Consider the following 24,816-nt stretch of genomic DNA (forward strand, 5'->3'; position numbering starts at 1 on the left):
GACAGGGGCGGGGGCGGCGGGGACACGGGCGGCGGAGTGGCCGCGGTGCCGGTGCCCGGCGGGGTCGGCGGCGGGCGGGGGTCCGGAGGGGTCCGGCGGCGCGGGGCTCCCCCTGCGGCCGCGCCCGGCGCTGCCGCCGCTAGACAAAAGTTGGGAGCTGCGCCCGCAGCAACTTCGCAATAAACCTCGGCCGGGTTTGGTTTGTGTGTATGTGTGTGTTTGTTGTTTTTTTTTTTTTTCCCCTTTTCCCTAAATGACCTCCATTTGGCTGGCGGCTGCTACGGGAGGAAGCTGGTGTTCGGGAAAGCTCCCCGGCCCGTTTTTGTGGCACGGAGGGTATGATTTTTACCATCAAGTTTAAGTTGAATGCTTTCCCAGCCGAACTCTCTGTGGTAGCTTTGGTTAGACGGGCTAACGGCAAGTGAAATTCTACAGCCCGATTTGGGGAATTACCATTTGGTAAACTCTAACCGGAAGAAAGAATTCGGGAGTCTCCTTTCTTCCGTGTCTATAAACAGCTCTGTTGACAAAACGTGCAAATTTTTGTTTTTAATTATCGAAGAATCACAGAATCAATGAGGCTGGGAAAGACCTCTGAGATCATGGAGTCCAACCTATGACCCAACACCACCTTGTCAACCAGACCATGGCACTGAGTGCCACATCCAGTCTTTCCTTAAATAGCTCCAGGGCGGGTGACTCCACCGCCTCCCTGGGCAGCCCGTTCCCAATGTTTAATGATCCTTTCTGTGGAGAAATTCCTCCCACAGGAGGAATTGTAGGCAGGACTTTTTCTTCGGTTGATGCAACTTCGTGTATTGCTTTAAAGGTTTAGACTAGTATTTATAGCTGCCTGCTCTGCGTGTATATTATAAAAACAATATAAATATGGAAGTGAAATTGGGGGGTCCGAGTGTTTGGCAGTCCTGCACTGACTGACCGCGTCCCTGCCCTGAAAAGGAGGAAGTTAATCAGCCGAGTAGAAAAACAGCAGCAGCAGCAGCCAGAGGCAGATCAGAAGGATGACACCTGGAATTCTCAGAAAACCTTTTACCCCATCCATTTGGTCTAAAATACTAAACCAAATACAAATCACTTATGAGATATCCTATACCTTCTATGCTTCTCTTTCAGTCCTTTCATACTTCACCGTTTTTCCCTTCCCCCATATTTTCCTTATTCCCTATCTCTTCCTTGTTTAATTTCAGTGGACTCCTGGGGATGCAGCACCATAGCTGTAAAAAGCTGTTCTGCTTGTTCTAGTGTGCAGTTTCTGTTTATTCATATCGTGGGTCTTGTGGTTTGTGAAGCAAAATTTGAAGTAACCCTTACCGGCTTACTTCTCAGGGAGTTTACTGGTGCTAAGAAAACTAGCTTGGGCTTCTTTCCAAGTATTTTTAATTACTGAATGTGTTTTTTTTAACTACAAATCACTAAAATGTTTACATTATGTTATTGTCATGGTGTAAGGAAAGGAGATAGTGCAAAATAGTGTAAAATATTGTAAATACTTCCCAGGATATTGCCCACACTTCTAAAAGAGCATTTCTTCTAAAGTTAAATGTAAATTTTGGTGTGTGGGAATGAACTTGTTTCACTTCACAACAAATCTCATGCGTTTGAGGTGGAATTTTTCTTTCCTTTTAAGATGTAATTGCCAAATATGAGCTGAAGTTATCCAAGAACAGTTTTTTTTTCTTATTTCCCCCATCCAGTGTGTTTTATAAAGTATATATATATCTCACTGTATTTTAAAGTTCTTTCTGTATAACTCTTTTTATTTAGATGTAAGAGCTGTCAGCAATACAGTGTCTTTCTGTGCTTCTGAATCTTCTTGAAGTAGTGCCAGAGAAGGATCTCAGTGATTAGGACATGAATAAGTATAGCAGTAAGGAGACAAAGCCTTTGCTTTTGGAAGTGAGTGTTGGGAGACAGATAGTGAGGCTGTGTTCAGAAAGCGTGCTGGGATCATCTTCATGCAGTTGTATGTAATTTTTTTTTTTTTTGCAGTTGACTTGGAACAGTGTGTCCTTTTAAAATCTTTTGGGTGTCACATCAGGAAACCAGCCTTGCTACCAGCAGTTAATCGGGTTAATAGGCAGCTTGAGTTTGGAGCTCTGGCAGAGATGGGATGCTTCTTGTTTGCAGTGTGTGATTTAATTTTCTTGCATGGAGCTTCTGACCTGGACTTCCTGTGAAATGCTCTTCAGTAGGAGTGCTTGTAGCCAACTTTCAGAATGTGTTTTAAAAGATCATCTGTCTGTTCCTTATTAGCAACAAAAACTGAGTTAATAACCTAATGGCATCCTGTAAGATGCTGAGTAGACCAAATGAGGGGATAGGACTTGCCTTCTACCTCTTCTGTATCTATTTCCTTTCCTTCTTATTTTTTCCTCTTGGCTTTTCCTGATACACTTTTTTGTGTGTGTGTGGTTTTTGTTTTTTTTTTCATTTGTTTGGGGTTTTTTTTTGCATACATTTATAAGTATAGGCTTAATTCTCTCCCAAGAACTTGAGTTTCTAGTATTCTGCTTCAGTATTATGCTGAGTTACATGTGAATGGTGTCCTTTTTTGTTTGATCTGAGTCTGGAAGCAACACACATTTTGTGGAAATGGACTGTAATTGTCTAAATGCCTTTATCATGTTCAGTGTATTCCCTCTGTAGTACTTGCTCAGCTTGGAGAAAGCAATGACATCAGGCTTTGAAAAGTAAACTGGTTTGAATTATTGATTGGCGACCATGCAGTCAGTGATGGAGATGAATACGTGTGTGTCTGTCTGCTGACCAGAAGCCAGATTAAAATGAACAAAATCCCTCACTAAATGGATCAAGGAGCCAAGAAGTTTATTGTCTGAGATGATGTCATAGCAGAGTGCATAGAGAGGGTACAGAGGGGAAAAACTGGGCTTGATTTTCTTCCTGTTTCCAAGACTGACTTACACGCTATTTAGTAGATGTTGAAGCTATGCTTACGTAAATATATATTCTATTGTTATACAAATTATACATATATAAAAATACATTTTTTTTTCTTTAGAGCATTAAAACTTGAGAAGTGTTCTAGCTTTATACTAAAGCTTTCTGAGAAGAAAAACTCATCAAAATCTTCTACAGAGACATAGAATTTTATGGCTTACAGATCCAGTGGACTTTATTCGTACTGTGAAAAAATTTGGGATCCTGTGACCATAAGTGGTTAAATTTGCACTTTGTATCTACTAATGTCTGATGTTTTCAGACACTGAGTTGCGATTGCTGATAACGCTTCCTTGGCAATTGAAATGATTTTTCTTACACAACAAATCAAAAGTGTTGATCAAGAATTTATTGTGTAATAAACACTCTTAAATCACGTCACTGTGCTAGTTAGACATTTTAGAAATGTATACAAGGTTAGCTTAATTTAATTAGCCAAGAAAGCATTAGCAGTGCCATAAGAGATACTTGAGGGCACGGTGATAATTGTAACACATGATCCTCACTAAAAGCAGTGCTGCCAACATCGTTCAACTTGCGCAGTGCAACCTAGAGCTCTCCATTGTACTTAATTGCTAATGGGAGCAAACAGGGGCTGCAGGAGTGACATCGGGTGCTGGAGTGTGGGAAGGTAGAGAGCTAAGCAGCATTTTTGTGCCCTGTGATGCCCGTGTGTTTCAGTGTCTCTCGCTGTACTTTCTCAGTCTGTAGCAATAGAAATGTTTTCTGATTTCTGGGCGATAATGCAGCTTTTGTAGCATAAACTCATTGCTACATTTTACTCCTCGAAAAACCTTTAATGGTCAGCTGTCGAAAACATAAAAAACTAACTTTAAAAACTTACTATAATTTCTCTTAAAATACAAGTTTTAAACGTAACCAGTAGAGCTTTCTAAAAATTAAGTTTTCCTTTATGAAAGATGCTAATTAGCATGTTTTCTTCATTGTCTGTGCAAAGTGTCTCATGGTGTTCTGGATGCTCTGCTGTTTAGTATAAAGCTATAGAAAAAGTTAGATTTTCCTCCTTATACTGGAGAAATGACACTTGCCGGCCACCTGCATATAAAGCTCTTCAAGAAAAAAGCTCCTGTCCAATATCTGTGTTTTAAAGAAGTGCATTGCCTTCCTGTTTGAGTTTGCAGTAATATCAGTAAAGGTGCTGAGGCTAATGCTTTTACAGTTCTTTGAAATGCATCCTGAAATATAAAGCCTTGTGAAGTTATTCCAAACAATTTAAAGGAAGATTCCCAGGAAAGCTCATCTTTTTGGTGTGCAATAAAATCTCCGGTTCTTTCTGGTTTAGTGGTCTGCTGCTCTTTGGGGACTTAGCAGGGAAAAATCAGTGTTCTAAAATGAGTCGTGCAGGCCATTTCTTGGCTGTGTGGTGTTAATACAGCTGCGAGCAGTGGGAAATGGAGCAATTGTTGGAAGCAATCTTTGTTCAGGGTTCTGTCAAAATACCATACAGTTGGCATTCATGATACTTTTGTGGTTCTGAAGGGCTATCCTGAGTTTGAATTCTTCTTACATATCCTGCCATATCAGTCCGGGCTGCTTTCAGAAGTCAGGACACCTCTGAAGTGTCCATGGTTTGTTCTGGGAGGCAGTGGTGCATCCTGTTAAAAGCTGGCTATCCTTGCTGTCAGGCTGTTCCAGGGCCTTCAAAGGAAGCGATCTAAGGGCTAATCCAGTGAGTGGATAAGACCTCCAAAGAGTACTCAGGAAATGGTGCTGAAGTTTTGTGTGCTGCATTGCTTCCTCTGAATATTGAGCTTGTCCCAAAGTAATACTAATAAAAGCTACTTCTCCATCTACTGTCTCTGTTTGAACTTCAAGCAGAAGGTTTGACCCATGTCTGTGAGACAGCCCATTACAATTTTGCAAGAGTTTCATACAGCTTGGGGTTATGCAAGATAATTAGCTCAGGTAATTATATTCTGATCACCTCCATCCCCCTGCAGTTTCAGTTGCATGTGGTATGGTTTTGCACATCCTGTCCTAAATTGTTGAGTGATTGCTATGCTGTGGAAAAGTTCTAATTCCAATCTAATGATGCTTTGAATGATTTCTCTGTAAAACTATAAAACCTGTCTGGAACCAAAGCTTTCATTGCTGTGAATTTTGTGTGCTGTTTTGTAGCTGTGACTCTTTGAAAGATTACTGATTGTTTATTAGATGTTTTAGCTCTAATGGATTACTTTTTCTGTGGGTAATATCACTCATGAACCCATTTATTGCAAAGGGAGCTGACAATATGTTTTTATCCTTTTTTTTTGTGTACACTTCATGCTTTGCTGGTTTTTCTAAACAATTTTTCAGTCTGACTTCACTCTTGAAATATTGTCTTCATTACCTTTGATGGGATTTTCATGGTTTATTTTAACCATTAATTCTGCTTTAAATTGTTCAAGTGTTGGTTTGCATTTATACTTGCTTGGACTCTTTTTATGAATAAATTCAGTTTCTTTCTGCTTGCTAGTTACTAAAACAGGCAACTTTTCAACCAGTTGTAAGATTAATGTGTAATCTTCTGTAAGCCTTTTCGTTTTGCACTGAGTGTGCGTATGCTGTAATAGCTTCAACTCCGGCTGAATTGGTATGAAGGAGGCGGCTTTAGTTCTCCTATTAGACTTACATAATTTAGAAGCTTCTCCAAGTTCCATGGTTCTTGTAGCCTGTACTGAATTTTGTGGTTTCAGCTTTATGCTTCTAGTAGTGTCTGTTGATGGCCTAACTAATGTAAAGCTGTGATAGAATGTTTGTATCCAGTTGCACTTGGAGCAGATGCTTCGGTTTGGGTGTTTTCATAGTTTGGGAGAGGGATGTTTTGCTTTTCTCCAGCCTCCAGTCAGTTCCTTCATTTAAAATGGATAAATAGTTGAGCCAAGCTATTTAAATAACCTGAAATGAAGAAGCTGTTCATTTTCTACATGTGGAAGAGATTACTTGCGGTGAAATTTGTTGCCGTGCTTCAGCAATCCCTCATTCCAAATACTTAATAACTATCCTCTGTTATTTCTCTGATTTATCTTTCAGGCTTTGAATTTTGTTTTTATTATGATTTAAATTACAGTAGATTAATCTTAAGATTTCATGTCACAGTTATACACAATTTTAATTTCTTTTTTCTCTTTTGAAAATACTGTCTTCAAGTGCATTTTAGCTAGGGGTGATGAAGTGTTTTTTAATCCCCTTTTTTTATCCACACAGAAGGCCACCTTCCTGTAGCTTCCCTTGCTACAGACACTTCCTTGCTTAGGTTACTGAGCCTATTTCCTGGTCGTGTTCAAACCTTGGGGAACAGTCTGGTCCACGGATTCTCACTCTGTTCTCCTCTTTGCTATCCTCATTCAGATCACTCTGCTTCTTTATTTAGGCTTATAGTAGTGTTGAAGGAGGCCATGTCTTATAAGCTTTGTTTAGGATGTGACTGTTAAGCAGAAACAGAATGGACTTTTGAGGACTGAAAGTAGGAAAAAACATTTGAATGCTTTCGTTTTTTCCACATCAGAGTTGTAATCATTCTTGATTCTCAATCCATTACATAAATATAATTTGTGCTTTAAAAGTCTTTGTTAACAGGGTCTAAAAACTCATAGAAATGGTTAACGTAGTTCTGACTAAAAATGTGTTGCTTTTAGTATTCCTTCTGTGTTAAACAAGGAGGATCAGTGGTTTTAAAAACTTACCTTAAATGAATCTACTAGAAAAATGTCTAAGTGAGGTGTGGACCCCATACAGCAAGTAGAGAACTCTTCTCAGTGGACTTGTTCTTCTGCAGGTGTGTGATTTCACATGTGCTGTGAGCTCTGGCTGTGAACTCTGCAGTTGTGAAAACAACAGACTCGCCAGTATTAATGCTTGCCAGGCCATTTGATCAGCTGGATCAGGATCACGTTACTGGTCCAGCTGAAAATAATCCTCTTCTCCACATCCTCTGGCTTCACCTTGCCTCCCCTCCATCCTTCTGATTTGATTATCAGCTGAAATTTCACAGTGTCACCCTAATTTTGGTGAAGGCACAGAGGAGAAGAGTGCTTGTGGTGGAAATGCTTGGAGTGGGCTGCTGATGATGGGAGGATAAACCTCAGCTCACTATTTATGGCCTCTGTCACAGTTTGGCAGAGGCTGCTCTGTAGGTCACTCTCCCTTTCATTCATGAACCAAGTAACCTGTAGATTGCAAGAGTTTTTTGTGTGTCACAGTGAAGCTGTTGACAGGCACTCCCTCAGTGTGGATACAAACAGGTGTCTTTTTCTATAACAGACAGAGGGAATGGTTGCAGGTGTGAAAATCCCCAATTAACAGTGCTCATATTTTTAACTTGTAAACTTTTAACTTTTCTCAAAAGCTTTCTCATTTATTAAATAACCTGAATTCTAGGGTTGAAGAGTTCCAGGAAGTAAAATGGAAATCAGTTGAAATAAAAAAGCAGATCTTCCAGTGCAAGAAATATGTTTGGCTTTTTATTTTATCTGAACGAGTGGGGAAGAATTTATTCTTCTGAAAAAATCTAGATGATGGTATTCTTTGTGTTCTTAATGGCTATTATTGTCATTAGCATTGTTCACTGAAAAAAAATACAGAAGCTGAATGTTAAAGTAATTCAGATCATTCTGCAGTTGAGGCATTCTTTACTATCATTACCACTAATGAAATACATCGTTAATAGTTGTTTATTCCAAGATCATCAAGCACTTAAGCATGAATATTATTTTTCCTTAACACCTGTGGAGAGCCAATGTCTGATAAACGACTGTGTGCAAACAAGTGGAAATTAGAGAACTGCAACCAGGAGATGCGTTCTTTTAAGCTGATGTTGTCTTTTTTCAAGCTGTCAGCAAGGTTAACATATCAGGGTCTTCATGAAACTTGGAGTTCTCACTAAGGTAGTTAATGTGCTCTAATCCCAATACATTTATTTCTCAGTTTCTTGTCAGTTGGGCAGAATCATAGAATGGTTTGGATTGGAAGGGATGTTGAAGATCATCTTATTCCAGCCCCCTGCCATGGGCACGGACACCTTTCACTAGACCAGGTTGCTTAGAGCCCCATCCAATCTAGCCTTGAAGTAAAAGTGCTCTTACACTGCAGTTTTAGGACACAAAGGTAGATATTCAGCCTGCAGCAATATGTTGTGTACCATCACAAATAGAGTCTGCTGTATTGTGCTCGACCTCAAGTTGAGTCATGTTACCTTCTTTCCTCAGACAAGTGTATCAGGTCTTTCCTCTTCCCACCAAGCAGTCAGTCAGTTCTCCCCTACAAGAGAGGCTGAGGGCATTTGCCAGGAAAATGTGGGTTGGGGTGGGGACGAGAGGAGCTTGTGAGGTTGTTGGTGCTGGAGAGAGTGGTAGTGTGGTGTGTCATCCTGAAATTAGGGCATAGTGTGGATGTGTAAGGCAAGGTGTGGTACCTGGTTTGAGCATGGTCATGAGAGCATTTCAGCTACTGAACATTTGTACCAAGCATAAGGAGAGTTTTACTCTTTTTTTTTTCCCCCACTCTTTTTGGTGAAGAGTGGTGAACTTAAAAAAAAAAAACAAACAAAAAAACCAAAACATGGAAATAGGATTTGAAGGAATTTATTAGATACCAGTCAGATGACATGATGGCAGTCATGAGAAAATTTGTTCATCTAGTAAATAGAATTCGGAACCAAACAAAACTTAAAATATCTCGAACAGATTGTGAAACCTTCTGATTTTTTAAAATTGTTTAGTATGCCTAGCCCAAAAATGCATTCGGAAGGATACCTAAGCTCTTCCCTAACTCTCATCAATAGATCTTAATGCAAATCTTTAATGCTATTAAATTTTTAGGAGTTAATGTTTTAGTCCATATTTTTTACCTTTGCAGAAACTGATACACAAGGGAACAAGTGGCTTATCCAGAATAAGTGGACAGACAGCTAGACAGTGGTTTTGCTGTATTCTGTTGGTGTTTGAAATGTGTTGTAGTGTCAGAGAAACCAAGTTATTTGTTAACTGAATAGTTACATGAAGGCAAAGATGAGACATGAGCTTAACTAATTGGGGTGCTGGGGATACAGTCACATTTTTTTCATGAATAAAAGTTACACTTTGGAAAGACAATTTTATCTTTTTGTACTGTGGGATATAAAAGTTTATTAAATGCACTAAATAGCCTTGAGTATTTTAGATATTTTAATGGACAGCCAATTTCTAGAAGACTAGTCCATTTCAAGAACTTTGAATGAACTGGTAGGAGAAAAGGCAGACCAGATTTTTTTCACATGTATTTTTAAAATAAGAATCCAGATTAATATTCTGGGACATCCAAGAAGATGTGTTGTTAATCACAATATGTATTTTAAATTAGAATATAGAAAGTTAGAAATAACCAGAGGACCTGGATTCAGGTTCTCCAAAGTTAGTAAAAATAAGATTGAGACATGTTTGAAGTCGTTGTCTTTTCATAAAACGAAGTGGAAAAAGTTATGTTTCAGTACCAGAAGCTAGGATTTGACTAAAGTTAGAGGGAGAGGCTTTTGAAAACCTATAGCTGAAACAGATTTTTTTGAAAATGTTTATTTCATTATTATTAAGAGAAAGTAACTTTCAGGGTTTTTCATGCTTGTTTAGTGGGTTAAAAAGAAAAGCTGTTTGTGCATTTCACAAAACGCAGAGAAATAGGATTGGTCAGGTGAAGACTGAATGTCAGTGCATTAATTTCATGTCTTAAACATGGGGAGAGGCCACAGAAAAGAGAAAAAACAATTGCTGCAACATTCAGGAGAGTGTGTTGAAAAGTTGCCTGAGTGAGGAGCTGTATGAGCAGTGGTGCGAGTGTTCAGGGTGTGGCAGACAGTCAGCAGGGTGTGCCCCACAAACTGTATGGCGAGGACAGCAAGTTTGACCATGGTGGATAACTCAGATATTCATGTCTGCATGCCTGTGTCTGAGTATAGACGAACCTGTGGCAAACCAGACAGAGTCTTTTTCAGAAATTGCAAGGTGTGGTTGTGGTTTGAATGTTATATCATCTCTTACTTGAGAACTCTGTGAACTTGTGTTCACATGCTTGCAGATGCCAGTGGTAGAGATGGTTTGTATTCGTCCTCTATGTCCAAGACTACTGGATAGGATTATTTTAGGGTGTTCAGATCAGCAGTATAGTGAAGACTTCTTTGGTTATTCTGTTGGGCAGGAGATTCAGCTTAAAACACAGAAGAAACAAAACCCCCCTACCCTTTCCCCTTCAAGATGCTATAAGTAATCTTTGTATTTTAATTTGGAAATTAATCAAATGTCGTGCTTTAGCCAGCTGGTTCCTGTGATACACCTGAAGGCACCTGTCAGTGAGTACTCCCCCAGTAAGTGTGTTCTTCAGTCCTGCTGAAGGACTGTACTGGTTAGTCACTGTTCTAAGAGGATAAATTGAGAAGGAAAAGGTCAGTTTTATTAATTGATTTCTAGTTTGTGTTTTCCAAAACTTAAGGACTCTACATGTTATAAATAAAGCTCTGTTAGAATCAAATTAGTGTTTTGAAATTTAGGGATGGATAGAGAAGAGACTACAGGTGGTAACATATACCAGGCTATTTGTAGCTTGCTCATAAACGTGTATTATAATAAACAGTTTTTCTGTCTTCTATTCATTCAAAGCAGAGAAAGCATACAGATAAGTATGCAGCTATATATATTTTCTTGCTTTATATTCATTTTAGCTTTTGTTTCTAGATTTATCAGTACCATCATTCAAGTGCCTTCAGTGAAGGTGTGTTACTGTCTTGCCTCACTGTCTCTTCCTAAATTGAATGCTGGCTCAACAGCTGATTTGTGGTACTCATTCAGTTGTCACATTCCATTTTACTCTTGAAACCAGAGATAATGAAGACTGTGTTTTGCCAGTCTAGACCATGGATGGTATCCTGTTAATGCCAGTTATTTCCTTATCAGGAAGAGTGCTTTCTGTAAGAGGTGGTCCTGGTTGTTCTGGATCACAGCTGGAGTTTGCTGTGTCTCTCTTTTCTGTTGGATCAATGCGGTTGCACTAAATTTTGTTTCTCTCTTTGTACCTTCTGACACTATGTAAAGTCATTTTTTGATTTTTCTGTGCTTGCTTTTTCTTTGTTGCTTTGGTATGCTTGAAGGCAGTTTCTGACATGATGAAGGTTTTATTAATTCATATTCTCTGTGTTCTCTCAGCATGTGAGTGCATTTGCTTCAGTGCCAGTGTTTCATTAGGAGCTTTGAGTTCAGTGCATTGGTTCCTTCTTCTGCAATTGCATTATTAATTTCTTAATTTTTAAGTTTGATGCTTGTATCATACCTTTCTAGTCCCAGAACATTTTCATGATATCTACCGTTAAGTAATAAGTTTCTGGGTTGAAACTGAAGTGCTATTTTTAATCATTAAAGGTATAAATGGTTTGAGACCCAGTTCCTTGAGGGAGCAAGTTGAGTGCTGTGGAATCATTAGACCTATTCTGCTATAAATGGGAGGAAGCAGTGGATAGACTGCTCTCTGCAAAGGCTTCCCAAATTGAAATTAATTTCCTGTCTTGTTCTAGCATATCCCAGTTTGGGTAGTCTCTTGAGTGTTACGAAAACTCTATCTCCATATTTTGCTGTGGGTAGGTGAAGGTTCTGGATGGTAGTCTAAGTGTGATTTGATTCCCTAGAGCTTGAATTTTTAAGATTGCCTGTTAACTGGAAAATGAAGCTTGGGTTCTTGGTAATCTATTTAAAATTTCTGTGATTTCAACTTTGTAGTGGAAATTGTGATTTCAAATTTGTCACTACTTCATGGTAAAACATTTTCTGTGTTAGTGCATCTTACACAGCATGTATCCTGACATAGGTTAGTATTTGGACTTGAGTATCTTAAATTTTAACTTGGTTTGTACTTGCTGAGTTTGTGTGTAGAGTTAATATGCAGACAAGTGAGGCTCAGCTGAAAATAACAGCCTAAACAAAGAATAACCTAATTAAATAAACCCCTTAATTGCTAGTCTGGTTCCTTAGGCAGCTGCAAGGAACTGATCGCTCATGTGATCACACTGACAGCCTGCTCTTCCAGTTTCTGAAGCTATTTGCCAGTATATGTTCATTTGACAGCATTAGAGATCTCAAAGCTACTCAGCTTTTATAAATTTTGTGAATATTGGTAGCAGAGGGAGATCTGAAGTAGCAGAATTTGTCTCCATTGCCAGTATTTTGTTTTAGCTGCCAGCTGACAGGACAAATGAGGGACCCTAGCCGATCATGAGACCAGAGGCAAGGCACTGGAGGAAACATAGAGAAAGGTGATGATAGGAGACTCGGAGGAGTTTGGCTTTTTGCATGGAATGGGGTGGAGATGGACTAAAGGAACCTGTGCATTACTAATTTCACTGCTGGCAAAACAGCTTTAATGTTACCCCTTGTAAAGCTTTGTTGCATGCTGCTTCATCTTTCCTAGTTTCATTTTCTCTGTCTCGCTTAGCCGGTTTCAAACTGGTTCTGTGGCTTACCTTGAAACTCTGCTTCTATCCTTTGCAGGGGAGCTTGTGTAGTTTCGGAAAGTAGTTACTAAAATTGACTTAAGCAGGGTTGTATTTCTCTAAGTCCACAAGTAAACTCATTACTGCATAAAGCAAAAAGTATATACACAAATGCTTATAGTGTTTAGAAGTGAATATGCAGGCTATTAAAATTTTGTAAAAAGTTGGTAATTTGTAGTTTCAGAGTGTTATGGAAAACAGCCAGGTGCTGTCCATGTATTTTATAGTGCTGTGCAGGGTGTGGGTGTTTTGTATTTAGGAATGGTTGTCATTACTCTGCTACCACTTTGACCAAGTCTTCCTTTTAAGTACCAAATTCTATTTCATCTAATTTGAAGTTCTAATTATGAGCTTTTAGTATAGATATTATTTTGAGTTACATTGTTTCATGTCCTGAAGAAGTGAAATAATGAGGAAGAAAAAAGTAAGATTTTTTTTTTTTTTTTTTTAACTAGAGTTAAGTGAGTCTTGAGATTGAATCTTCGTATAGACCTCTTTCTTCCCTGGATTTATCTTGACAGGCTAAAAATTACCAAAGCTAAATCTACTTTTAAAATGACATATGAACGTGGGCTGGTTAACATTTAATACTAGTTTTCAGTGTTTAGTACTTTTTAGTATCATCAAAAGTATTTATAAGTATTATCACCTTAACATATGTAGTAAATAAATACTATATCATAATGAATACTGTATTAATTTATTAGTGGTATTATAAGTATTTAGTTAATATTTGTTAAAATATATATTTGGGACAAAATGTTAAGGTGTGATGCAGACAGCCTATTTCACTTGAAGCTTTCTGTTTCTACAGACAGTGGTCTTGTCTTCAGCTTGTGTTTTTTTCTTGCACTATATTTTGTACTTGTCTGATCCCTCATGAAATTCTTAACATCATTGACAAGGTAGGAAGTTCATGTAGCAGAAGGAAAGTGAGCTTTTGAAGCTCTAGTGAGCTGGTCTAGTTTATGGGTGGGTCAGAGAAACATCAGAAGATGATCAGAGGACATTGGAGAGGTGCTGTGTAGTCAGGCAGAGGAGTGCATGGACTCTCCCTGTGTCACAGTGGTGCTGAGTTGTCTTGTCAAACTGCACCCATACATTTGGATTTCACTTTCTAAATACTGTGCTGTGATATTGTCCTCCTCTCTTAAAAATTAAGCATTTTCTTTTTTCGTTTTCTTGATTACATGACACGTGATGTTGAAGTATCTGGAGTATAAAGCAGATTGTTGTTGTTAATAAGCCTGATGAACAAATGGGACTTCTGTGGTGATCTCCGTGTGTATAAATAAAATTATCTTTTTGTCATAGTTGAAGTGCTTAGTGACAATTCCTGGACCTTAATATTTGAAAATTGGTTCTCTGTTGTTGCAATAAAGGATATTCAGATTTTTAACCATAGAATCATAGAATGGTCTGGGTTGGAAGGAACCTTAAGGATCATCTAGTTCCAAAACCCTTGCCATGGAAAAGGACACCTTCCACTATCCCAAGCTGCTCAAAACCACATCCAGCCTGGCCTTGAACACTCCAGGGATGGGGCAGCCACAGCTTCTTTGGGCAACCTGTGCCAGGGCCTCACCACCCTCACAGGGAAGAATTTCTTCCTAATATCTAACTTAAACTTGCCATCTGTCAGTTTAAAACTATCTCCCCTTGTCCTGTCAATACATGCCCTTGTTAAACCATCGCTTTCCAGCTCTCTTATGAGCCCCTTTAGTTACCGGCAAGTTCTAGGAGATCTCCCTGGAGCCTTCTCCAAGCTGAACAACCCCGACTCTCTCAGCCCGTCTCCACAGCACAGCTGCTCCAGCCCTTGGATTATCTTCCTGGCCTTCTCTGGACTTCCTCCAACAGTTCCATGTCCTTCATATGCTGTGGGCCTCAGAGCTGGACACAGGACTCCAGGTGGGATCTCTGGAGTGGGGACATAGGCAGGGAGAATCCTCTCCCTTGACTTGCTGCCCATTTTGCTGCTGATGCAGCCCCGGACACTTTGGCTTTCTGAGCTGCAGGAGCTCATTGTGGGGACACGTTGAGCTTCTTGTCAAGTAACACCCCCGAGTCCTTCTTCCGTGGGCTGCTCTCCATCCATTTTCCACCCAGCCTGTACTTGTGCTTTGGATTGCCTGGACCCAGGTGCAGGACCTTGCACTTGGACTTGTTGAACTTGATGAGGTTTGCCCAGGGTCCCACTGGATGACACCAAGACTGTTTTGATGAGCTAAAATTTGTAGTTGATAGAATTCTGGTTTTATGTTTTGTTGCAGTAGTTCACCTCAACAGAAGCAGATCCTCTGTAGTTTGCTGTCTTCTCATTTCTTGTGTACAACTCTGAAGTAATCCCTTGCTATGATCTTTGAGTTTCTGTCTCTGTTACCTTCAACAGAAAAAAGGCCCCTTTTGGTACTCTTTAGGTGCTTCTTAAAAGGTGTTAAGAGTAAGCTGTTTAGTGTGCATAATGCTGTTAATGAACATGTTGGACACCTCCTGGCTGTGTGCTGGACCGTTTGACGGGTAGAACAAGGTACTGGAAAACTTACAAGAAGGAAGAGTGTTTGTTTAAGAGTTTTAAAGACAAAGACAACATCAATAGAATAAATAATTGCTGTGTTTTTAAGTATCTTAATTTTCCTCAGTTGTTTTCTCTCCTTATGGCATTACTAGCTCTTTTGCAAGTAAGGTGAAAATAGCAGTGTCATGTTATGATATAAAAATTACAATGGGTTATAGAAACAATACTTGTTCAGAAATACAGAAAAACTATTATAGAAGTTTAATATTTGAAATTAAATATTTTCATAGTTTCTGTTAATGTTTTCAGAATAAACACTTTTAACATTTTACACAGGTTGGTCACTAAGAGTTTGAGAGAGACTTTCCTTTTACTAAGCTGAAGTTTACCCTTTTCCTGTAAGGATATCGGCAAATGAGCCAATTAAGTATGATCTGATGCTTTTTTTCTTTTCAGAAAGATGAAGGTAGTGATGCTAGTTTGAGTGATAGCCACATATCTCCTCCTGCCAAACGTACCTCAAAACATGCTGATCCTGTGTGCAAAGACAAATCAAAATCACGCAGTACTGGGCAGCGAGAGGAATGGAGCATCTCAACTGGACAGTCCAGGTAATTGATGCCAGGAGAAGAAGGAACTCATACCAGTTTTTCCTGTTTTGTTATCCCACTTACACTACTTCTGCAGTCAGCTGCAGCTCAGGAGTGTACTTCTGAAGCATGTTATTTTCACACCATTTTCTTCAGTTTAAGACTCCAGGAATGTGGATTACATAAATTCTCTCATCTCTATTTCCTTTCTATGCATATATGTGCAAAAAATAGAAAGTAATTTTATTTGAGATGCTGTCTGAATGTTAGGTTCTTGATGCATCCGGATTTAGTAATGTAATTGGTATTTTTATGTACTCAAGCTTTTTGACGTTTTAATTAGGGAATCAGTGTTACCATCTTTAGGGAATGGATAACGGTCAAGTTTATTTCTATTGTTGTTCAGCCTAGTAAGTAAATTTTACTGAATATAGCCTCAGTCCTGCCACATTTTTGTAACTTGAAGCTGAAGTGATTAATTTTATTTTATAACTCTGATTTAATAGTATTTTACAAAGCATTCTTGTGTTCATAAGGTTCTTCACATGATTACAAATAATTATGAGACAGTGTACACAGTATGTTCCTGATCCACAAACTTTCAGTTGATACTGATTCTTTTGTAGATATGTATTTCATATTTATGTACATGTCAAAATCATTCTTGTAATGCTTTGTATAATATAAGAGTGACTCTAAATCACTACTGGACTGCTAGGATGAAGTTTGCTTAAAAGCTTTGTAAATCTCAAAATAGACCTCTTTTGTTTATTTTGCTCTTTAAAAACAGAATGAATTAAATCTATCATATTAATGTGCCATGGTCATTGGGAATGTATTGAAACTTGTGCACCTTCTGTTTCTTTTGTTTATAAGAGTAGAGTTGTACTGGACCTCCTAGAGATGTCAATATACCAAAAGAAATATTTAATACAGCCAGGAGAATTTAGATCATTGTGTCAAATGAAATTTGGCCAGGGTGCTGAAAATCATATTGTTGCTCATTTAGAACCCACCGCAACATGTCTTTGCATCTGAAGTTTTTTGTTGTTTCTGCCAAAATCCAAAGCGCTGCGCTAAACAGGGATCTTGAGTCACTAAGACTTTTCCCAAAAGTTTTGTTACTTCTATTGGTTTATCTGAGGTGTTGGAATGATGGTTGCCTTTGGAGAGCTATACCAAGGTTCTGTTCTGAAATTTAAGGGGAGAGTTAACAGGACAAGGGCATGAGGAAAGATGAGGGAGATTAATCAAAGAGATGCTTTGACAGTTGGGGGGATTCATATAATTGGTATTGAGCAGTTTTGTTTTCACTAAGGTGTTGGGCATGAAGCAGACTCTTCCAAGGCTACGTCTCGCAAAGGTTTTGAAATCAGAGTATCATGGAGCATTTTACAGTCAAAGTTCTATTTTCGCTGTGTCTTCTGCTTGACCTAAGGAATGTTAATGTGATTTGTGTGTCTGATTGTTTCCTAGGTTAACTTCTCAGCCTGGTGCTACACTACCAAATGGACGTAGCTTATGTAAGTGAATTATAGCAAACCTTTTTGTATCAACTTTCACATTAAACAGTTTTATGTCAACAGTTTTCAGTGACATATGTTTTTGATAGTTTTACTGATTACTTTGACCATTTTGACCAGAAAAGTTAATGTTTTGACTCAGTTTTCTCCAGTCACCATCTTGGATACTCTTTGTGGATATGGGGAACATTTTTAGATGAAAATCCATTTCTCTTCTCAATTCAGACCTCTTGGCCATGATCTCAGTGTTTTCCTTAATTCCCAAATTACTGTTATGAACTAATTTTGGCCTTCCTCTCCTAGTTGGTCTCTTTAATTTACCTACTCTCTTTGCTCATCTGAAATTTGGCCTTCTGTGGTTCTTAACATTACTTGACTCTGCTATTGCTTTAGAGAGACCTGCCTTGTCTGCAGCTCCTGCTACCTTGAACAGTCTTCCTAAAAGCTTGTACCTTACAAACTTGCCATTTCATTGCTTATCTCAGCTAAACCCACTTGGTCTTATGTGTCCCTTTTTCATCAGTTCTGTCTTGTTCTGTGTTGACTCTGTGTAAAGTGTTATTTCATTAAGCATATTTGGTACTTTATTATTTATTCTGGTGCCTAAGGAACAATCAGCAGTGGGATCTCTTTGTTTGGCAGTGTACAAAGTAGCTGGTGTAGATTTGCTTGTGAAGTCAATATGTTGTATCTGACCTTTTGATACTGTATTTGAAAGACTTAAGAATTGAAACTGCGGGCCAAGTGTGCATTTTAGTGTTGATGTTAACGTAAAAATATTGAATGCTTAACTGAATGCCAAATTTTCATCATAAAATAAGATTATCATCTAAGGAAATAAGCTTGAATATGCAGAAATAACTTTTAAAATAACTTCTTTAGGAATAAAAAAATACAGTTCTTTAGCTCATACTGTGCTTAATAACTTTTGGTTTATTGTCCTTGCTAAGTATTCTCTTACTAATTCTTGTTTGTGAAAATGTTGTTTTCTGCGTTTTGAAGTAGTAATACAAATTTCTCTTAGCTCTCAAAAGCCACCCCCTTCGAGGGGAAAAAAAGGGAGATGGGGACCATGCTTGCATAAACGGAGATATAGAAGTCAGAAAAAGTTGTCGGTCCAGGAAAAACAGATTTGAAACTTTGAATCAGAGTTTATTGTTTGATCAGCTAGTAAACAGGTATGTGGGGATACTACAGTTGTATTCACCAAGCACCTTAATGATTTTTTAAAATTAGAAACCCCTGTGTTCCAGTGCCATGTCTGTGTTTTACTGTGGGGATGCATTGAGACAAGCTAGATTGTGGTTTGAGTTACAGCTGGGTCTGTGCTGTGGCTGCCATGGTATCCATGCTCTAAATGCAGAGCAGCTTCCCAGGCTTCCATTGAAGAGTAAGTTACTCTGTGTTTACACCTGGATAAGGCTGTATGTTGGCAGTTACTGGAGAGTGCCTGAGTGCTGTAAATCCACACCCTAGTTTGTTTCTTGGTAACCTGTTTATGTAGTGATACCTTAAATGTCATGTAAATTGGTGATTAGCAGCAGTGCTTGGAAGCATTCTAGATTTTGCTTGTATGATTTTGATCATAAAATATCAAAAGTTTGTAGCTTTCTTTTGTTTTTGTTTTTTACCATTTGTTAATAATTCACATAGGGTGGGTGTCACTTTTTGACATTTACTGTGCAGACAAAGTAGGTCAGACAGGGAGGCATGGTCTGGTCTGAGCATAGGAATGGGAGCCAGAAATGCTTATTTTTGAAATACTATTTCTCTCTAGCCTTGGGCAGGTCACTTAATATGTCCTGATTTTCCCACCTGTAAAACAGGTTTTAACAGTCACATCTGTGAGAGACTGCTCTCTCTAGTGCCGTAAAATGATTTAAACATAAGCATTTAATTGTCAAGTATTATCTTTATTGTTAAATGTATTCTGTTGAATCTTTAATTTAATTTTCTTTTTCATCTTACTCAGTAACTATTTGGTATCAGTTTGCAAACTTACATTGAGTTACATTTATTTTTCTAGTTGCAGTTGAATCTCCCTCTCTTCATCAACAGTAGGAAAAAGTCTACCATGAAGGTTGTAATTTGATAAGATCATGGTACTGAAGTCTCTATATGAGCTTATACTGATAACAGTGTGTCCCATAATCATTAGAGGTTTTTAAGAACAGGTTAGACAAAAGTCTGTCAAGAACTGTTTAGGCATTCTGTAGTGTGCTCTTGCCTGGCAGAGCACTTAGACTTTTCCAGGTCCCTTTCAACCCTATTTTCTTTGGTAGCAAACTGCAGCATGATTTTACTTGAAATGGTTCTGTCACACATCACAGATATTTTGAAAGAATTGTTTAAAATTGAGAGGAGCTCTCATAATGAAATCGTGACTTTACTGACTTATATCACCAGAACTTCCACTGTCTTCTTTCTAGGCAGGCTTTCACCCTTTAGATTTACTTTTAAACAGCTTGAAAAAAAGGAAATGAAAGTTTCTGTCTTACAAATATTATACAAATATAGTAAAATTCCAGTTGAAAGCTACTCTAATCACCATGGAGAGCAGTAACATGGTCTTCAGGACAGGTGGCCAAATAATTCACTTGGCCTGGCTAGTACTGTGTCGTTCTCTTCCTTAGCAGTGAAGCATCTTGGCCAGGGTTATTGCTTATATACCACCATTGTTTTGGCAGCTGTTTACAAATACTCGAGAAAATGAAAATGCTGACTAATTAAATAGTAGATGAGGAATGGTAGTGAGGTCAAATTCGGAACAACGAGATTCTAGATGTTACTGATTTAACAAAAAGAAAATCCTTTATGTTCTAGTGTCTTTCTGAGGCCATGGTAAGAAACTGTAAAGCTTATGGGCTGGAGGCATTAATTGCATTCCCAGTATTATAATTGTAGGTAAAAAGCTTTGCTTTCTTATTTTTCAAATTTAATCTTACCTGACACCTAATCTTATGTCTAAGCAGTTGCAAATATATATGCTACAATTTATACTGAACAAAATTTTTTAAAAAGTCTTTTAAAATGCTACTGTCTAATTTGAATCCCAAACTTTAATAGCATCAGCATTTCTTCTTTTACATACTTCTTAGTTTATATTCGTTCAGTTTTATTATGGTTGGGTTTGTAGTTAATTGATAGACAACTTAAGATGTTGGATGCTATGTCAAAAGTTCTGCATGTTACTGTTTTGACTTTTTTGTGTGTGTTAACTGTTGCATATATTTTAGTACTGCTGAAGCTGTCCTACAGGAAATGGATAATATTAACATCAGGAGGAACAGGCGATCTGGGGAGGTAGAGCGGCTACGGATGTGGACAGATACAGAATTCGTAAGTGCAGAGTTTCTGAGCTCTTGGATAAAAGGCATACCAAGGCAGAGCATGTTTGTTTTTGCAAACACCATACATTTGTCTGTAGCTCTGTCTAAAGGTTTCTGATTTTCTTCAGTGTATACCATTAAACTTGATAAACTAAACTTTGATAACTAAAATTCAGAACTAAATTAATGGATATACACGACATTATGTTTTCTTTATTGACAAATTCAGTCATGCTGTCATGCTGTGCTGTGGTGGTTCTTCTTTGGTTTGAAGCATACTCAGGTAGCTTGGAAACAGGACCAGGGACTATCATCATCTTTTTTCATGAAAATGGCTTGATACTGATGTTACTCTGTATTAGATGGACTAGGTTCTGCCTGAGAGACTTACTTTAGCACTGTTAAGTGAGTGCTTTTGTAGTCTACCTGTGGAGAGCTCTGCTGGAAAAACACTTGAGGGCTAGGGATTGTGTGGAGCATTACTTACTGCACTAAGACTGTGAGTGACATGGGACAGTGCTGATGGGAGTACATGTGAATTTTATTCCAGGAAAACATGGATATGTATTCTCGAGTGAAAAGGAGGAGGAAATCACTGAGGAGAAATAGCTATGGGATTCAGAACCACCATGAAGTGTCCACAGAAGGGGAAGAAGAAGGTATGGGTTGTAAAAAATTGTAGGGGTTTGTCTCAAATACTTACAAAACAAACTTCTTCACATAAGGTAGCAATATATTGCACTACAGAAAGCAGAACAATGCCTGGTTTCTAAATGTTTGTATACTACATTTCCTTCCTTCCATTTTTCATAACACTAAGTCACTGGAGCTTTCCTTACATCCCCTGTAACAATCTGGTGTAAGCCAAGATGTGATGAATGTAGTCTACAACTATGTGTGTTCTAACTGACTTGATGTTTCTCCTGTGCTGAGTGGCAATTACCAGAAAGAATTTGTAATAATTAGGCTTGCATCTTTCCTTTGGGGGAAGGTATTAATTAAAGTCTGTTTTCTGTCCATCGACATTTTAGAAGGCTTGTAAGGGCACAGCTGTATTTGAAATTGTACTTTACTTTAAAAATCTGAGTGAAACTGGTCAATAGGTTCCAAAATTACTGGGAAAGAAGGGATTGTGGCTGACTTTGATGGCCTGATCAGCATCGTGCTTGGCCTCCTTAAGAAATCAGACTTGAACTTTAGGCATCCATACAGGTTTCAGCATAGTCTCAGTTTTTAACTAAAACTGCTGTGGAAGGTGTGGTGTGTCCCAATTAATAAGAATGCAGTCCTAGTTCTGAGATGCATGGATGGAAATTCTGATCCTGTTAACAGATGGGCCTAGGTTGTGCCTTCATACACAAAGTGTATAAAGTGTATTTCTGTGTTCCTTTGCTTTGTGTAAAAATGATGCTGTAAATCATAAAGTTGTACTATTTTTCATGCTGTGTCAAATATTTGATTTATTGAGGCTCCTATGGAAAAGAAAAGAAATGCATTATCCTTAATTTGAGGGATAATTATTGAAGGAAAAATACAGCAGATAGAAGTGATGTTTGAAGTATTTTCCAGCTAGAGCTGTTTTGAATACATTTATTTTTCTTTTACCTTTCCAGAATCTTCTGTAAAAAGCTAGAAGGAAATTTAACAATGTGCTGTAGATTTATTGTGGTCTTCAAATTTCCAGTGATTTGCCAATTAGTGTTAATTAATATATAGGCAGTAATTCTCAGTGACCGTTAAAGTGTTAATTTTTTAGGATGAAAGTAGCTCTGACATGAAGTGGAAGTGTTCTGAAAATATTTTTACCCCCCAACAGAGTCTCAGGAAGAAGACGGAGATATAGAAGTCGAAGAAGCTGAGGGGGAAGAAAATGATCGGCCGTATAATCTCAGACAGAGAAAAACTGTTGAGAGATACCAGGCCCCTCCAATAGGTGAGGAACCGGACAGTGCTCATGCTGTTCTGCTCTTCTGACCTGCGGAATACCATGGATGTGGGGAGGGAATAGTTGGATGGCTACTCTTCACCCCTGACCGAGTAACAGGGATGCAGCAGCACTGTGTGATTTCCATCCTGACCTGTTGTGGTTCACCACGTGGATGGGACTGCTGAGACACAGTCTGTCAGTTTGTCAGTGGTGGTGGCATTGCTGCCTCATTGAACTCTGCTGGGCTCAGGGTTGGAGGTGAATGGGGTTTAAGTCAAGAAATACTTGGCAGAAAGCAATCTATTAAATTAGGTGATTACATAGAAAAAATAGTTACTGTTATGCCTGCTTCTCTTCTTCAGTAGTAAGCCTAATTCATAACTGCAGATAAATAGCATAGCAGCAGTTATCACAGATGAGAAATTTAAAGTATTTCAGTTGGAAGGAATCTGCAGTGATCATCTAGTCCAGCTGCCTGACTGCTTCAGGGCTGACCAAAACCATTTTATTCAGGGCATTGTCCAAATGCTTCTTATGACAGGCTTGGGGCATCGACCACTTCTTTAGGAAGCCTGTTCCAGTGTTGGACCACCCTCTCAGTAAAGAAATGCTTCTTCCTGTCAAGTTTGAGTTTGCCCTGATGGAGCTTTGAACCATTTCTGCAAGTCAAGATCATAGAATGTGATTTCTCTGATAGAGAACTGCTGTGGTTTATTTGTTCAGAGAAATTTCAAAATGTCCCATATTATCAGCTATGAAGAGGTTTCTGTATGGAGTTTCATGTCCTGCAAATAAACTAAAAATGCTAGTGCCCTGAATGAGTTACATTCTGTGCCATGACAGACACAGCTCTGATAATTTGAGAAGGGTGAGGATGGAATTCCCATGGCTGCATCCAGCCAAGTACAGTGATAGTGACAAAGTCCCCTGCCCAATTACTTCCTTAATTTAAGCTTTTGGAGAAACCAGTGATAACCTTATTGATGAAGTGATAATCTAGCACTTACGTGCTGCATTTAGATTAGTTTATAATTCTTTTGTAATTGATGTTACAGTGCCAGCTCATCAAAAAAAGAGAGAAAATACACTATTTGATATTCACAGATCTCCTGCAAGAAGAAGCCATATCAGGTAAATGTCAGTCTTTTGGTATGTAATTTGTTTGCTTTCCTTTAGTACATTCTGGTAGCTTTTGATTTTTGAACCATTCCTGAGTGAGTTGCACAGTTCATTTATGCATGTGAGTGGGTCTTGAACTGTATCCTAGGTTCAGACCCTGATCAGCATCCAAACAGGAGTGTCATGGCACTTCGTAATCCCAGTAGAAGCTTTGTGCTAAACAGAATGGAAACAGGTGTGCTACAAGTACTGGAAGGAATTCTGCATGGCACAATGTAGCTTTTTCTGTAAGGCTGTATATTTAATATTTAAATCCAGCACATCAGTTTAACAAATATCCCCTTTCTGTTCTACAAAACTGAGCAAAACAGGTTAATGTTTTTTGTTTTCTTTCAGTTCAAATTCCATCCAAGAATTACCAACAATTTAATAAAATATTTAGCAAGCATAATTTTTGACTCTTATGTTTTGTGTCAAAGAAGTCTGGAATGTACCAAGTTGTCTTGGAAACTGTCGGTAGGCTTTATGTAACAAAACAGATGAGATTACAGCTTAAAACATTTTTTAAAAAATAAACTTAATAAAAGCTTCAAAAAGACAAGTCTGTCCATGAACAGAATCCAAGTAAATGAATACTAGTCATAGCTGAAACTCTTGTCTTACTGCTTAACTTAATGGCATAGTGAAAATACATAAAGTAAATAAAGTAGCGGCTGAATCTTAGGATTCTAAAGTTTCTTTTTAATACAAATAGGAGTTGTTTTTTTTCTCCTTGTGTGACTTTTTTTGTATAATCTCTGGACTTGTACTTACTATTTATATATGAAGAGTGTGAAAGTTATTACCCCTTCAGTTTTAGCCTGCTCATTACTCAGCCCTCATTTTATCCCTTCTTGTCAAGGCACTGTCATAAAAAGTCTTCCCAATTGCGTGATACTCTCTTTGATATATTTTGAAATGTATCTCATTTTTGGTCATTGAACAGTAAAACTGATAGACCATGTTATCCATTGGCAAAAACCAGTTAATTCAGTGCATTATCATGTTCATACAGATGATGCAACTCACTATATTCACTTAAAATTGAAGACTTTTTACTAGTAGCCAACTTCTTCATGCAAGAAAGTGCTGAATTTTCCAAACCAATATCAAACTCAACACCTTTTTGTACAGACGATTTAATGTACATTCTGTTGTATTTCTGAAATACTCAGTTTTCTGAAATACTGTCATACTAAAATAAGAAATGATTCATTCAGACTTTGGATAGTAATTTTACATGGATTCAGATCAGAAGTACAGGTATTTGAGGGTCTGTTCTGC

At 38.2% G+C, this 24,816-nt stretch overlaps 1 protein-coding gene across 2 annotated transcripts in view; it reads left to right on the forward strand.

The window, feature by feature from the left end:
• Positions 1 to 24,816, forward strand: part of ATAD2B (ATPase family AAA domain containing 2B) — a 76,296-nt gene that overhangs the window by 1,008 nt on the left and 50,472 nt on the right. For both annotated transcript variants that reach the window (XM_042032871.1, XM_042032870.1), the window contains exons 2-8: positions 15,462 to 15,616; positions 17,072 to 17,118; positions 18,143 to 18,296; positions 20,355 to 20,457; positions 20,998 to 21,106; positions 22,264 to 22,380; positions 23,430 to 23,505. In XM_042032871.1, coding sequence (XP_041888805.1) covers positions 15,462 to 15,616; positions 17,072 to 17,118; positions 18,143 to 18,296; positions 20,355 to 20,457; positions 20,998 to 21,106; positions 22,264 to 22,380; positions 23,430 to 23,505 — 761 coding nt within the window. The remainder of the gene's footprint in view (positions 1 to 15,461; positions 15,617 to 17,071; positions 17,119 to 18,142; positions 18,297 to 20,354; positions 20,458 to 20,997; positions 21,107 to 22,263; positions 22,381 to 23,429; positions 23,506 to 24,816) is intronic.

The sequence above is a fragment of the Corvus kubaryi genome, unplaced genomic scaffold (genome assembly GCF_017639235.1).
Source record: "Corvus kubaryi isolate FWS band 111438036 unplaced genomic scaffold, C.kubaryi_AGA036_p1.0 37354, whole genome shotgun sequence".
Classification (NCBI taxonomy): Eukaryota; Metazoa; Chordata; class Aves; order Passeriformes; family Corvidae; genus Corvus; species Corvus kubaryi.